Source organism: Pieris brassicae, chromosome 1 (assembly GCF_905147105.1).
Source record: "Pieris brassicae chromosome 1, ilPieBrab1.1, whole genome shotgun sequence".
NCBI classification, from domain to species: domain Eukaryota; kingdom Metazoa; phylum Arthropoda; class Insecta; order Lepidoptera; family Pieridae; genus Pieris; species Pieris brassicae.
In genome coordinates this window covers 18542874-18556497 of record NC_059665.1, presented here as the reverse complement: position 1 = coordinate 18556497, position 13624 = coordinate 18542874, and the positions used below count along the sequence as shown (strand labels likewise).

Sequence of the window (13624 nt, the reverse complement as noted above, 5' to 3'; positions counted from 1 at the left end):
TATAAATAAAAATAAACAGCGAAATAAATATTTGTGCCTGCTGCGGGACGTACATTAACAAATTTATAACTTTTTATAATAAATCATAAAAACATAATACGATTTTAAAATATTATTCAGTATGTTTATCTCAACATATTGCATGTGTGTGGCAAGATGATTAGCATCATTCGGTAGTCAATTTATAAGACTTTATCGATTTCCTTTTCGTTACGGTCCATTAACTACTATAGATATTTTATCGAATCGAGTCTATTGATCCATCTTGTGGATAAATAGTGGCCATTTTGTTACGACACAAAAACTTCTTGCTATTGAAAACTTGTAGTGCTCATTTTTAAACGAATACTGTGTCTTTCAGACAAAAATAAGCCATCTAAAAACCACAGGGAAATTAAAAAAAAATTATACGTGTTACAGCCAACTACTATAGCAAATAATTTTTGCTACTGAAATAGGTGCTTCAAAATAGTATTATTATACACTAACGCTTCGACGCGGATGGACGAAGCGCATCGCACGCGCCGCAAATCACCCGCTTTTATCTGCTAGATATTATCGCTGCACCGTTACACTAACGTCGGACGCGCACATCTTCTTCAACTTTAGGCCCCTCCGCAAATAAGCTACTGTACTCTTGAGCAACATGCCGTAACATCGTCCTAGATTTGTTACACAGGAAATCACACCCGAGATACGTAGATATGTATACTCATAAACTTAACTATATAACTTAAAATATACCTTAATACTAGAAACACTTTCTTTCTATAAATAATCCAGGACACCAGGTTACAACCATTATTTTGGTGAAATCAGCCTTAGAGGAGATTAAAACATTTCTGCTTGCAAATGAATATTACCAGGTAAACTCTAGTTGTTCTCCATATCTTTATCCGTTGATTATATAGTAGCTTTTCTTGTTATCCGATATTTCTTCAGAATCAAATACTTTAGCTATTGTGGTAACAACTTAGTTGTCTGCAGCAATCAACGTCATGGCTAGCACAGCAAAATGCTAATATAAACACAGTGCCAACTACAACATACAAACAACAATTTCTACGTGCTGGCAATTAACTTTCAATTGCATTTTTACAGAGATATTTATCAATAAAATAAATAGAAAGTTACACTTTACGACTATTAAATACTGTGTTAAATTGTAATGTGTACAATGACAACTCGTAAAATTATTAATTTAAATTATATAATGCCAGTGGCAGTTATGGAAATATTTATGTAGATGAAAGTAAATATAAAGTTTTCTTATCGAATATCCCATCTACTAAACTAAATACTTTTTCCAAACTCGAATTACTTTATTGAATGGATTAGCGGAGACGATAATTTCCATTTCAACTCTTTAAACTGTTCGATTTGTAACATTATAACAAAAAGTAATTTATAAAAATTAAACTGACTTCAAAAACTTGCCAACATTATTTAGGTACAAATATTAGTCATATCCCCACTCTAGCAATAGAATTACTACCATTTTTCTCATAAATCCTAGACAGTTCTCAAAGTTGTATCAGATATATTTGAATATAATCTAATAAAACAGTGAACAAAGATATACACACACTTATGAAAGTCAGAAAAATAGTTCTCAATTCCAATCCCACTCAAACAGGTCAAATTGCGAACCTCCCATTCTTGAAGTCAGTTGAAATGGAAGTAATTTTAAAATTTTCAGAAGAGTCTGTACTTCTTAACGAATCTCTAACATTAACTCTTGAACAGATGAGTAATAGCTTCGCTGATATCGAGCAATCAGTTTCTTTATTTATAGACTACAATAAATATATCATTGTATGAAATATAATCGAGCTGTAACAAGAAGCGATACCTACCGAAATGATTTACTAAGCACGATTGTAATTTCGATCCGACAATTGTTAAACTATCGTTTGAAATGTTAACTAGTAGTATATAAGAGAAAATCATATTAAATCATCACAACGTTTTCCTAGAGATATAGCGAATGAAATAGAAAGAAATTAAAATCATAAGAAAATATGTTCATCGAATGATGTATTTTCAGAATTTATTCATAATTATTTTGTTGTATCTTAGACTCATACAATTTAAGGGTGTATTTTGTAAAGTAAATACGATTATTATAATATTAACACTATTTACATCACAACAAAATAGAATAAAATAGACACAGTTACGATGATTAATAATAGAAAATAAAATGAATGTACTAATTATAATAATCAAAGTTTATCGAACCCAATTTTTACTTCCTTAGTGTTGAACAATTCTTTAATAAAAAGTTTAAGAGCGAAAGTGGCACTTCGAATCTAACGGGCAATCGTGACCGAAGCGATTCAAGGCTGTCGAAAATTAACTGTTTAAAAACAAGTGCGTCAAAGTCCAAAAATGTCGATATAAATAACAGCCAGTTCACACTGGCCGGCTCTAATGACCTGTTTACAGGAAGGCAAAAAAGTTTTCAGTGTTTCTTATTTAGAAATAGAAATATAAAACAACTTCCACATACATTTTAAGGAAGTAACAAAGAACAGAAAAGAAGGAGGGTTTATAACCTCTCTCTAAGAGATACCTGGTTTCAATATTATTATCAGTGTAATGAAAATTCCAGGAATGATTAGCAGTGTGATAAAGCAGGCGCGTTGCACACTCATGATTCATATTGTGTTCAGTTTCTCTTATCAATATTTCCTATGCCGCAGATAAGTTTTATATTAATCGTTGTAAAATTTTGCAATTAAAATATAAGACATCTATAAAACGTGATGTACCAACTGATAAAGTATTTAAAATTAGAACAATAACCTATTTACCCGATTTATTACGCTTAAAGCAAACTAAGTATTTTTAAAAGCAATAGGTATGTTACACGCTTAAAGGTTTCATTTAAAAGGCAAATTTCGTGTTTCGTCACTGCCTTGTTTCAACTACAATCGTTATATTAAACCTAATGCGGCATGAAAATGTAAATCTCAGCTATTTTGCGATGTCACGCGAACTGCGGCCTTGCTGTTTGGGAAATATTACCAATATATTGAATTTACCGTTCCAACCTTTTAAAATCTAACTAGACATACAATTGCTAATTGTATGTCTAGTTAGATTAATCGACATATTTATTAGAGTTTGAAACCAGCTGTATGGAACCTTTAAACGTTTTCAATATGCTGAGGCTTAATGACGGTATAAATACATAAAAAAATAAAATAGTCTAATTGAACCGTTTAAACTAACATACTCGTCTCTGGTCATCGCTGTGCAAACACAATTTGTCAACGACAAAACAGTACTTTAGTGAAAGGTTTGTCTGTAGGGGTCGAAAAATACACTGAATTTAAACATATATTTCCATAAAATGGTAAGCATGAGTGCCCAGTCCTAAAAATGTATCAGTTTTGTTTTAAAGTCAACCATATTAAACCGTATAAAGTAGTATTTTTTCTGTATTGTATGTATAAATATATTCTAGAGTTACATTTATTGTGACTTCGTGTAAAATGAATATTGAGTATCATACTTGGCATACTCTAGATTTCGATCGTACAGATTTGGCACGAAATATATCTTTTGTCTTTTCATTGATAAAAACTTATGGCACTAAAGTTTTGGCAGAGGATTACATTTTAACCTTCTTGCTTACGAGTAGAGTAGTCTTTGAAATATCTACACTTCTACAAAATCTTATTTATCTTGTCATTCATAAGGCTCTATCAGTTAGCTACTCGGCTAATGTTAGTTTTGTTATATATATATATTTATATACAGACCTATTGAAAATATGTGAACATATTACATAAAGGTGCTATTTTTTATTCTTGCGGCGGGTTTCAGTCTAATATTTAATAAATTATAACCATAGAGTGAAGCAACAAACAGAGAGAGCGCGTATCGATTCCAATATGAATAGAGAAGCTGTTCACCAATCGTAACCAAACAAAACAAATTAAAGAGATAACAAAAAAAAGCGTTCCTGGCCACAGAACTTTTGGCCGGCTTAAAGATCAAGTCTGCTTCTGTTTAAAAGGTGCATATTTATTTAATGAGATGTAAGCAATAGCGGCTATTAGATGCACTTAGTTAACAAGAATCGGAAATGCACCGTTCACGAGGGAATTACGTGAAAGTGTATAAACAATTTAAAGCATTATAGCACTTTAAAAAATGTAAAAGAGAAAAATACGCAGCATAGCGTCATGTATAAGGAAAGTTTGAGCTATTAAATTCGCACTCCGAGTTTAAAGCGAGATTTTATAGTACTTATTATCTGAAAGTAAAATTGTGTCAAGTGCTGTATGCGTCCTTTAAATTTTATTTTCTATTTTCGTTACGTAAATATCGCATGAGAGCAGTGTTGGCCTAGTGGCTTCAGCGTGCGACGCTCATCCCTGAGGTCGTTGGTTCGATCCCCAGCTGTGCACCAATGGATTTTCTTTATATGTGCGCATTTAACATTAGCTCGAACGGTGAAGGAAAACATGGCCAGGAAACCGACTTGCCTTAGACCCAAAAATCGACAGCGTGCGTCAGGCACAGAAGGCTGATTACCTACTGGCCTATTTAATTTACAAATGATCATGAAACAGATAGATAAATCTGAAGCCCAGACCTAAAAAGGTTGTAGCGCCATTGATTTATTTTAATTTTAAATATCGCATTTAGGTGATTTATAAAGTTTTGTTTTTAAAGGTATGAAGCAAGTTATAAAAGAAGGTTACTTATGTTTCTCTCATAAAATAAATCATAAATAAATATACAAATCTGCGCCCCAATTTTAACCACATTATCGTACTACATACATTTAATTTGTCGCCAATAAAGTGATTATACTGTAAGCATAACCTGCTCCGATTCTTAATGTATAGACATTCTATATCAATTTGTAGTAAAACTAATAAACTGATCAACACTCGGCTGTAGATTACCATCGATTTGACGTTAACGACAGCTCATTAAAGTAAATGTCACTACACTATCGCCATCAACTTTAAGCATTGGAAGCTGTATCCCGTAACTTGTTCTACTTGCGATACTTATATTTTTATAATGTACAGAAGACCGAACGATCGAGAATCGAGTTTTTTGAGACAACTAAAAAATAGCTATAAGTATAATAAAAATAATGAAAATGATTACAACCTCAAGATATTAATAAATAACTCAGTGACAAGACTTTCTTTAAGTCGGACTGGAACATTAATTAATTTATAATAGTTAATTAATATTTGTTAGTATTCAGAATAACAAATAATAATTTGTGTAGTCTCATATTTGACGCAAATTGGAAATACCAAAATGAACATTATAATAGTCTCAACCACGTCTGCCCAAGTTCCAAACGTCGCTTAAATCAAACCTAGGTTATATGCTAATGAAAAGCCTAGCACGCGATAGGTTTGTGTGTTTCCAAAAATAGTTTACATTTACTAAACATTTTAGGCTTATTAATTGCGGCCGATATGAAGGAAAAAGGATTCCAATACATTTTTAAGATACAGAACTCAGAAGTATGAATCTTACCCCGACGGTAAGTCAGTAGTCGACATTAAATATGACACTCTCATAGGTCAAATAATATTGCATTTTTGTTGTTTATGCTAAGTCCCGACTCTGAATCATACCCTTATATATTTACTCCAGTCGAAATGTAAATATATTATTTAGTATGCTAATAATAACGAGATGTTCAATTATATTACAGTTTACCAGCTGCTACTAATGAGCAATAAAACTGCGCCTATAAAGGCTATATTAAGGACAATAAAAATAGTAAGTCTCCATGTTTATACTTCACAAGTAATGCTTAGTTGTGAAGTCAACGTCGACCCCCCAATCTACCCCTACATCAAGTCTTTTCTTATACAAATGCTTACGGTTATTTTCGTATACATTTAAATAACAGTATGCATCTTACTTTATGTGTCATTCATAAATATTGCCGTACTTTTTAAAACTGAAATTGCGCATACATCACAAAAGCAACGTAAATACAAAATCCCCCAAAAATTATAAGAAGTAAAATGTTCAACGCTTTGGCTTTGCCAACGGGTTACTTTTTTAAGCTTTATTGACATAGTAATAATTTTTATAGACGTTTGACAACATTTCATACAATAATTAGGGACAAAGCATCTCTCATTCAAACTACAAAATACTAAAATGATGATCAAAGCACACTCAACTAACTAATCCCACCCTTGTATATTAGACTTTCTAGAGCTTTCGTAACGTGTCTACATTGAGCTGAAACTGAAAATGCGTGCGATCGTAGCGTTTCATAGCTACGTAATCAGCAAGAGTTCATTGTACTCGTATAAGCTTTTCCTGAATACATCGCTTTTATAGACGCTTATTTTATATGAATGAAAAATATTATACACTGAATCTTGTATTAATAATTTAACCAGTTTTCAAGCTTTGTTGTATTTTTATAATAAAGAAAATCAACGTCTTCCATACAATAAGGGTCGGCTGAAAAACTTACCTATTTTTTCCATGACCGATCTTGTAGAGCTCGACGTGCTTGAACTGAGCGTAAGTTGCCATTATAATAACACGAGGTAACACTGAATGCCACTGCACGAAGGTAAAAACGTGTGTTCGCTGCACTTGCGGTCAGCTGACTGAGCGCGCGCGCCCGGTACCCTTGCTTAAGTCGATGCTGCCACCCTCCGCCCGCACGACAAAAGTGAACCGCGCATGCGCCGTTCGCTCGCGCCGCTTCCGCTCTTCCTCTGTTTAGGGTTACGCAGAACAAATTCCTGAAACGGCTTTTTCCGGCTATTTGTCTAGACTCTCAAATCTCTAGACTACCGACGTAAGAAATATAACCCTATTTCTCAATATACGGTAAGGTTAACCCTTCATACCATTCAAATATCTAGCCTTTCACGTCTTATCACTTGACAGAAATAGAAGTAGTCTAAGACCATTGACACATACATCTTATATGAGGATATTAATTAATTTTACATTTGTATCAATACGGAATCCTTGTAAGTGTTACTTAGGTATTCATTTCTTATTTTCCCTGCAGCACCTGGCCGTAACATATGCCAACTATCAGATGACTAGTGTGAACAGATAGAAACTGGTTTGACGTGTACAAAAATGCCTCAATGATTGACGAAAAACAGGTATTTCCGCACGCGACAACTAGCTCATATAATAATGTCGATATTGCATGGATAAAAAGAGAATGCCAAGATAAGTGCATTAATTAGCTTACGTAAGTAATTTTTAATTATATTTAGTTTATAACAGCGATTTACTTTCGTTGGTTTTGACGTTGATCTTAGAAAGTTTCACTTTATCGCTGAAAAATCTACAGCAAATAAAAAAAATAAGTTAACATAATTCACTTTTCAATTAAAGACAGGTGTTTTTTTAATAAATTTAATTCTTTAAATAATTATGTCAAGTAAATAAGATAAATTGGCTCAGTAATTATTTAACGGTACTTAAACCAATACTTTACGCTTGTCTGGTTTAAGCACTAAAACCTTCTTTTATAAGTCAGTAAAAACTGAATGAATACCTAATTACATCATAATGAATTGCCGCCGTAATCCGATACGATGTTGGCATTTCAAGAATCGTATTTTCTTCCTCACTTGATGGATTAATTTATAATCACTATCTAGATCTTTTTACACGTAATATAACTTATAAGATTTTATACGTGGTCATAATATTATATGATCACCATAAGCAATTATTAGTTTATAGTGGTTTTATATGATACCTACTACATAACTAAACATAAAAAATTAATCTAAATGTAGCAAAATTAATTGAATTAGTTTGTGTATGTGATCAATCTAATTGTGTCAGTAATAACCAATAACATATTTTTTTAAAGCGGTTATTGTATTTATTCTTAATCCTTTTCACAAACTTGACTATTGTCTTTCAAATGCCATCAATCTTCCGAGCGGCACACGTCAAACAGTCCGAGCTTCCCAGTTTCATCACTTGCCCATTACAACATATAATTTGAACTACAATTTCACGGTACAAACCAACAAACAAACTGAACTGAACCTTAAATAAAACACTATTCAATTCAACATCGAATGACAAAGCTTAATCTATTCTAAGTTGATTTTCATAGGCGTGTTGCACTCGAATACATTTATCTGAAAACAGCGTAGAAAGCAATTTCACCGAAATATTTGTTTACCTCAAATTTCCTGTGTGTTCTGAATCACTGGCTCGTGCCTTACTCTATCGAAGTTAATTATATGATTCTAACATTTACAGAACTTTGAGATATTACTTTTGAAGCTGGGTTCAGGCTGAATGATAAACTTTTGGTTAAATAAAAAGAATTATAGAATAGAATGTATAGGTGACGCGTGATTTATATTTACGACTATTTGTTTTTAAATTAATCCTAATTAAAATAATATGTTATATTGACGATAATATTCATGTATGTCGACCAATTACTGGAAGATTTCAAGCTATTATTTATATACGTAAGCCTCAAATATGTAAAGTGTTTTTAAAAAATTGTTTTGTGTTTTCTATCGACATATGAATTACATTATCGTAGGAAAAAAATATTGATTACACTTGGATGATAGAAACATTGTTATTGTTTTTATTCTAAATTTAAAAAAAACATTGTATAAAATACAAAATTTCTGGAAGTTTAATTCTGTGTGTGTTGTGAAAAATGCAACAAAGATAGTATAACGAATATTTTCAAACTTTCCACGCTGCAATTATTGCTATCTATTTGTTTTGGTCTGAAGACTTTAATTTTTCCGCTTTCCGATATTGCATCACTTTTAATTATTGTGCATAGACTAAATATAAACAATAAGTGTTTATGTTTATTATTAGACAATGTAGGAAATACCTACATTGTCTAGATCAATTTTCCTTATATATTTTAATGACATATAATTAGTAAATTATTTTCCTTAAATACGAATTTCTATATATAATTGTGGTCGAAGTTTAATGCCTTTGATACAAGACAACCTTCGGGATAAGGAAGTGCGTTATAAATGTGTTTAGAATTCCAAACAAATGTTATGAACGTAGACTTTGTTACCATTGCTTACACTACAGAACTATTTGTTTTTATTTCTTTGTGGTATTAAATATCAAGAGCTACTTTATCCTGGAATTAGCCAAAAATTTATCAGCTATGGAATTATGTAGCTCACTCTCTGTTATTATAAAAATATATCAGATTCAATACACGAAATGGTTAATTAATTTGCAATATTTCATAAACACTGTGCTGTGTTCTTCTTTGCAAAAACATGTGAATCGGAGTTACTTATATTAAATAGATAATTGTTTCTATAATCCAATCAAATCTATTTTTGAAGATGACGGAGATATCTAAAAGTATAAGTACAATATTTTGTTTTCAGACTGGCGAATTGTTGTTTCATGCAACTATGGTTTAGTGGTGTGTGATCGATTCCCTATAATAAATGGATTCCAATGTAATTAACGGAACATACATAAATATGGATCCTTTGCCATAGTCGCTACTATCTACTTAACTAAATCACTAGCAAATATACATACAACGACCTAAGAATTTCCACAGCACTTGACCTAAAAGATAATTTTCAATTCAGACCCTCACCTCCTCATTGTTTCGTGCCCACCGTAATTTGTTCTAGGTCGTCTCTAATCTTTAGCATGAATTAACTAGGCATTTCAGTTATAAATACTTAAAGAACTCAGCTTATCACGATCTTAACGTTTAACGTTATACAAACTTTCAAATTACTTAATTAACTTACTAATGTTGTATAAATTTGTATTCAATTTGTAAATGAATAACTAATATTGTATGTAAATAACTTATATTAACGATTATAAAATAACTCATTAAGTACCCCAAACGATTTCCACACGATCAATTCTGACAAATGAGATCACGATTGGATCATTCAAAAGTCACATTCATTTGACCAGTATTAGATCAAACTTGTTCTTGTTTCTATTATATTTTACATATTAAAAATTATTATTAGTCTTAATATTTTGCGTAACACCATCATGGAACTCATGCAGCTTACAAAATATTACTAGTATTAAATAAAATTCATTCCGAGTTGTAACTTATAGCGTGTGGTGTCTACACCTATAATCATAAGTACTTAGAAACAGAGCAAAAGCAATAAACATATCAAGAGAAAGTCTTAAAATATTGCAAGCAATTTGCCCTTAATGTGACTTTTAAAGCAGTTATTTAAAAGTGACCTTTGCTATTATAACACGTGATAAGTTTTTCCTTTTCAAATTTTTTGATTCATAAATAAAGTATGCAATGTGAGAAACAAAATACATAAATGTGTACTCTATTAGAATTTGTAACTTCTGAAGATTCAAATAACATTAACGATTTATATCTGCAAGCAAATGTCCATAATGACTCCAATCGCTATATTAAATTTACGTACCACACACTTTTAAGGTTCGACATCTTCATTTTCTTTTATGAGATTCCTGGAGATTTTTTTATTCTAGCTAACGGAATTGTTTGGTTTCTTAAGGTTTTTTTAAATAGAGTCAAATAGGTAAGTTTTATGGCAAGTTAAAATCCGTATTATTCATATTTGTCACATTTTTCTTTCCAAAGACATGATATAAGGATATATATTTATTTATTTATTCACAATACGATTACCTAATACGAAAAAATACATAAAAAAACATAGGTTTTAAATGAGGTGAAAATGCGCTAACGCAGACCCGCGCCTTGGATGTCAAGTTTGACGCGGGAACTGTAGGGCTGGGTCAACACTCAAAGCCCTCTGCTATTCAAAGGGTTAGCGAGACCCCACTTAATAAAAACACCGTAGCCCTTCACACGTCCTTAAAAAAACCTTCGGGGTTCGCCAGGCATTCTACACTAGAGACCCGGGCTTATATTCCGAGCCACTCGATACCGAGACATCAGTCTACGGTCAACCCCAGACCTCTTCCTCAATCATTGAGCAGCCTCCTTCTGCTATATGCTCACAGAATGCATTGCAGTCCAGGCCTCCTCACTTCCTAGCTAATATAATATAGGTAAGGTGAAGTCCGCCTCTATGGCCGATAACAGGTCATGATGCTTTCTTGTCCAGGTGACACACTCAGCCAATGTATGTTGTGGCACAATGGATGCACCTCCATTCTAGGCCCTTATGCAGATACCGCCCAAAGGATCAATGCGCAAACTGTACTTGCGAAAGCCGAAACGTCACGGCACCCCACCGTCCATTCACCTAGTATTATTAGACTGGGCAAATTGCTCCCACTGTCTATGCACGTGGTATAAGACAACGAGGAGTTCCAACTCCCGCGCCCAGGAAGGAGTGCCATTTAACACACAGACCGCCTCGAACGATACAGTATGGTAGCAGCGAACGGGCCGAACCCCAATCATTCACTACAGCATCCGTATAATCATACGGTTTGTCCGTCTGCTCAGCACGTGGTCCTAAATGGGGGCACTGTACAGCGTTACAGCCGGCGCACGCTCTGACATGGGTCTCCAAGGTTAAGCAAGAGCTTGATATATTATATCATACACTATGCCTTTAACCTTCGCCATATTATAACTATATATTAAAACACCGTAACACTACCTTTTAATACCGAAATGGTTTTTAAGTAAAAAGAGGACACAAACTAATGTTGTTGCTTTGACATTTATCGATGTTACTCTATGGTATTCTTACATCATAGGAAACTCATTAGTAGGCAAGAGTACGAAGCTAATAACTTTTACCTTAATGTCAGCTCTATATTCCCACGCATAATTTCAGGGCTTTCTCTCTACTTAAATGATAGTTTTTATTAAAATACTTAGATTACCTAAACAGTATAGAACGCATAATTTACAAGTGGCTAGCAGTTTGAATAGACATACCAAAAAACTTGCGTACATTGACTAAGATATCAAAAATTGCTTTAGTTTTAAAGTTGGACTTACATTCTTATCTGATAACAAACAAACAGTCGATAAAATTAAAACCCTGTCGAAAGCCCTGAATTTAATCGTTCAGTGCATTATCGTAGTGTAAATCGCGGCGAACGCGTTATCGTCGGCGCGTGCGCACGAACCTTGATCGCCATCTGCGAGTGAACAAGTGTCCCGCGGAGTCATTAGAGGTACTAGTGTACACACTAAGGGCTTCGTGTAATAAGGGGTCTATCCCTTTATTTTAAGCTGTTTTGTTCTCAGAATCCATTTTAATTAAAAGCTAATTTTACATGAGTCCAGCTAACAGATTTTAAGTACTACATTGCAATTACTTACTGCTGATACAAATATTGGTTTTAAACAATAAAAGTCAAGGGATATTTCTGTCATATGACAGTGACAGTAGACATTGTCAGTGATGACTTATCTATAAGTACCTATTCTGTTGCGATGTTTACAAGAAATATGCTACGGAAAATATATGAGTACATAATTTGCGTTAGCTTAATCTACTTAAGGGCAACTAAGAACGTGCATTTAAAGCCCATCTCGTGATGCAGAATCCATTAAGCTTTCACTATTTACTCCAAAATCGTGGACTTTTATGAATATTTTACGTAACGCTATCACGAAATTCATGCAGCAGATCCTATGAACATACAACAAAGTATAATTAGTATAAAAGCGTTTCTTTGTCGTATTAAATATATTAGCTAATAATCAAAAAACTTTTTATAAAGCACTTTAAACAATTTTATACTTATGATCGGTTCGGAATATGGGTCAATGTAAAAAATGCAGCAAGAAACTTGATAGTTATAATATTTAGCGTTAATGTGGTAGAATTGCCACATTTACGCTAAATATTATAGTAGTATAATAGTTTATATTTTAGCAAATACTGCAAAACCTAAGGTCGACATTTCCCAAGCATCTTCTAAGTTTGTATAGATAGTACCTATAGTTAGCCTTTTCGAATTTATACTTTTAGATTAAATTTGGACATATCAACTAATAATAATAACAAACAATTATTTAATAATTATCTAAATACAAAAGCTTAGATAGACATGTAGTACTTAATCACAGCTGACCGGCTCAACGGAACTGAAAGAAATTTGGCACGTAACGTGTAAACTCACTTGTTTGTTGAGTACCATATCAAGCTATACCCTTACCGATAAAGTAAACAATAGCATAATTATTAATTAATTTAGATGTTATAATTTATTACATATGATACTATGACGCAGTAATTTTTTCCAATTATTTATGAACTGAAATAGTATTGCCAAGATGAGCTATCACTATTCTAATTATTGGCTACTAATAAAATATTAGGTCAAACGGACTTGCAGTACAGTCTCAGACCGAGTCACTAATATACGCTGTAATCGGTATCGTGTTAATTATTTAAAAAATACTTTTGTCATAAAATGAACAAAAACCGTTGTACTTGCATTCTAACCAAATTCGAGCCAAATATTTAAAAAAATACATTTAGGTTTTAGAACACAAACGTACCAATTAACATTTGTTAATAAACTATAAAAAAATAAGAGAGAATACTAACCGCTAATCTTTTAAGTTTATATTAGGTCCTTACATATGAAATTGGCGTATTTCGTACTGGCCACTTTAATCACGAAGTTCTCCTCTTTGGTAAGGAATCCCAAA

General features: G+C 32.7%; 1 protein-coding gene across 6 annotated transcripts in view; it reads right to left on the bottom strand.

The window, feature by feature from the left end:
- The window catches only part of LOC123710448 (microtubule-associated protein Jupiter), a 79835-nt gene that overhangs the window by 32384 nt on the left and 33827 nt on the right, over positions 1–13624 (bottom strand). The window contains exon 1 of one of the 6 annotated variants that reach the window (XM_045662358.1): positions 6485–6611. The exons of the other annotated variants lie outside the window; for them this stretch is intronic. Within the exon in view, the coding sequence (XP_045518314.1) occupies positions 6485–6546 (62 nt within the window). The 5' untranslated portion in view covers positions 6547–6611. Of the gene's footprint in view, positions 1–6484; positions 6612–13624 lie in introns of those variants that run through there. 6 annotated transcript variants of the gene reach the window in all.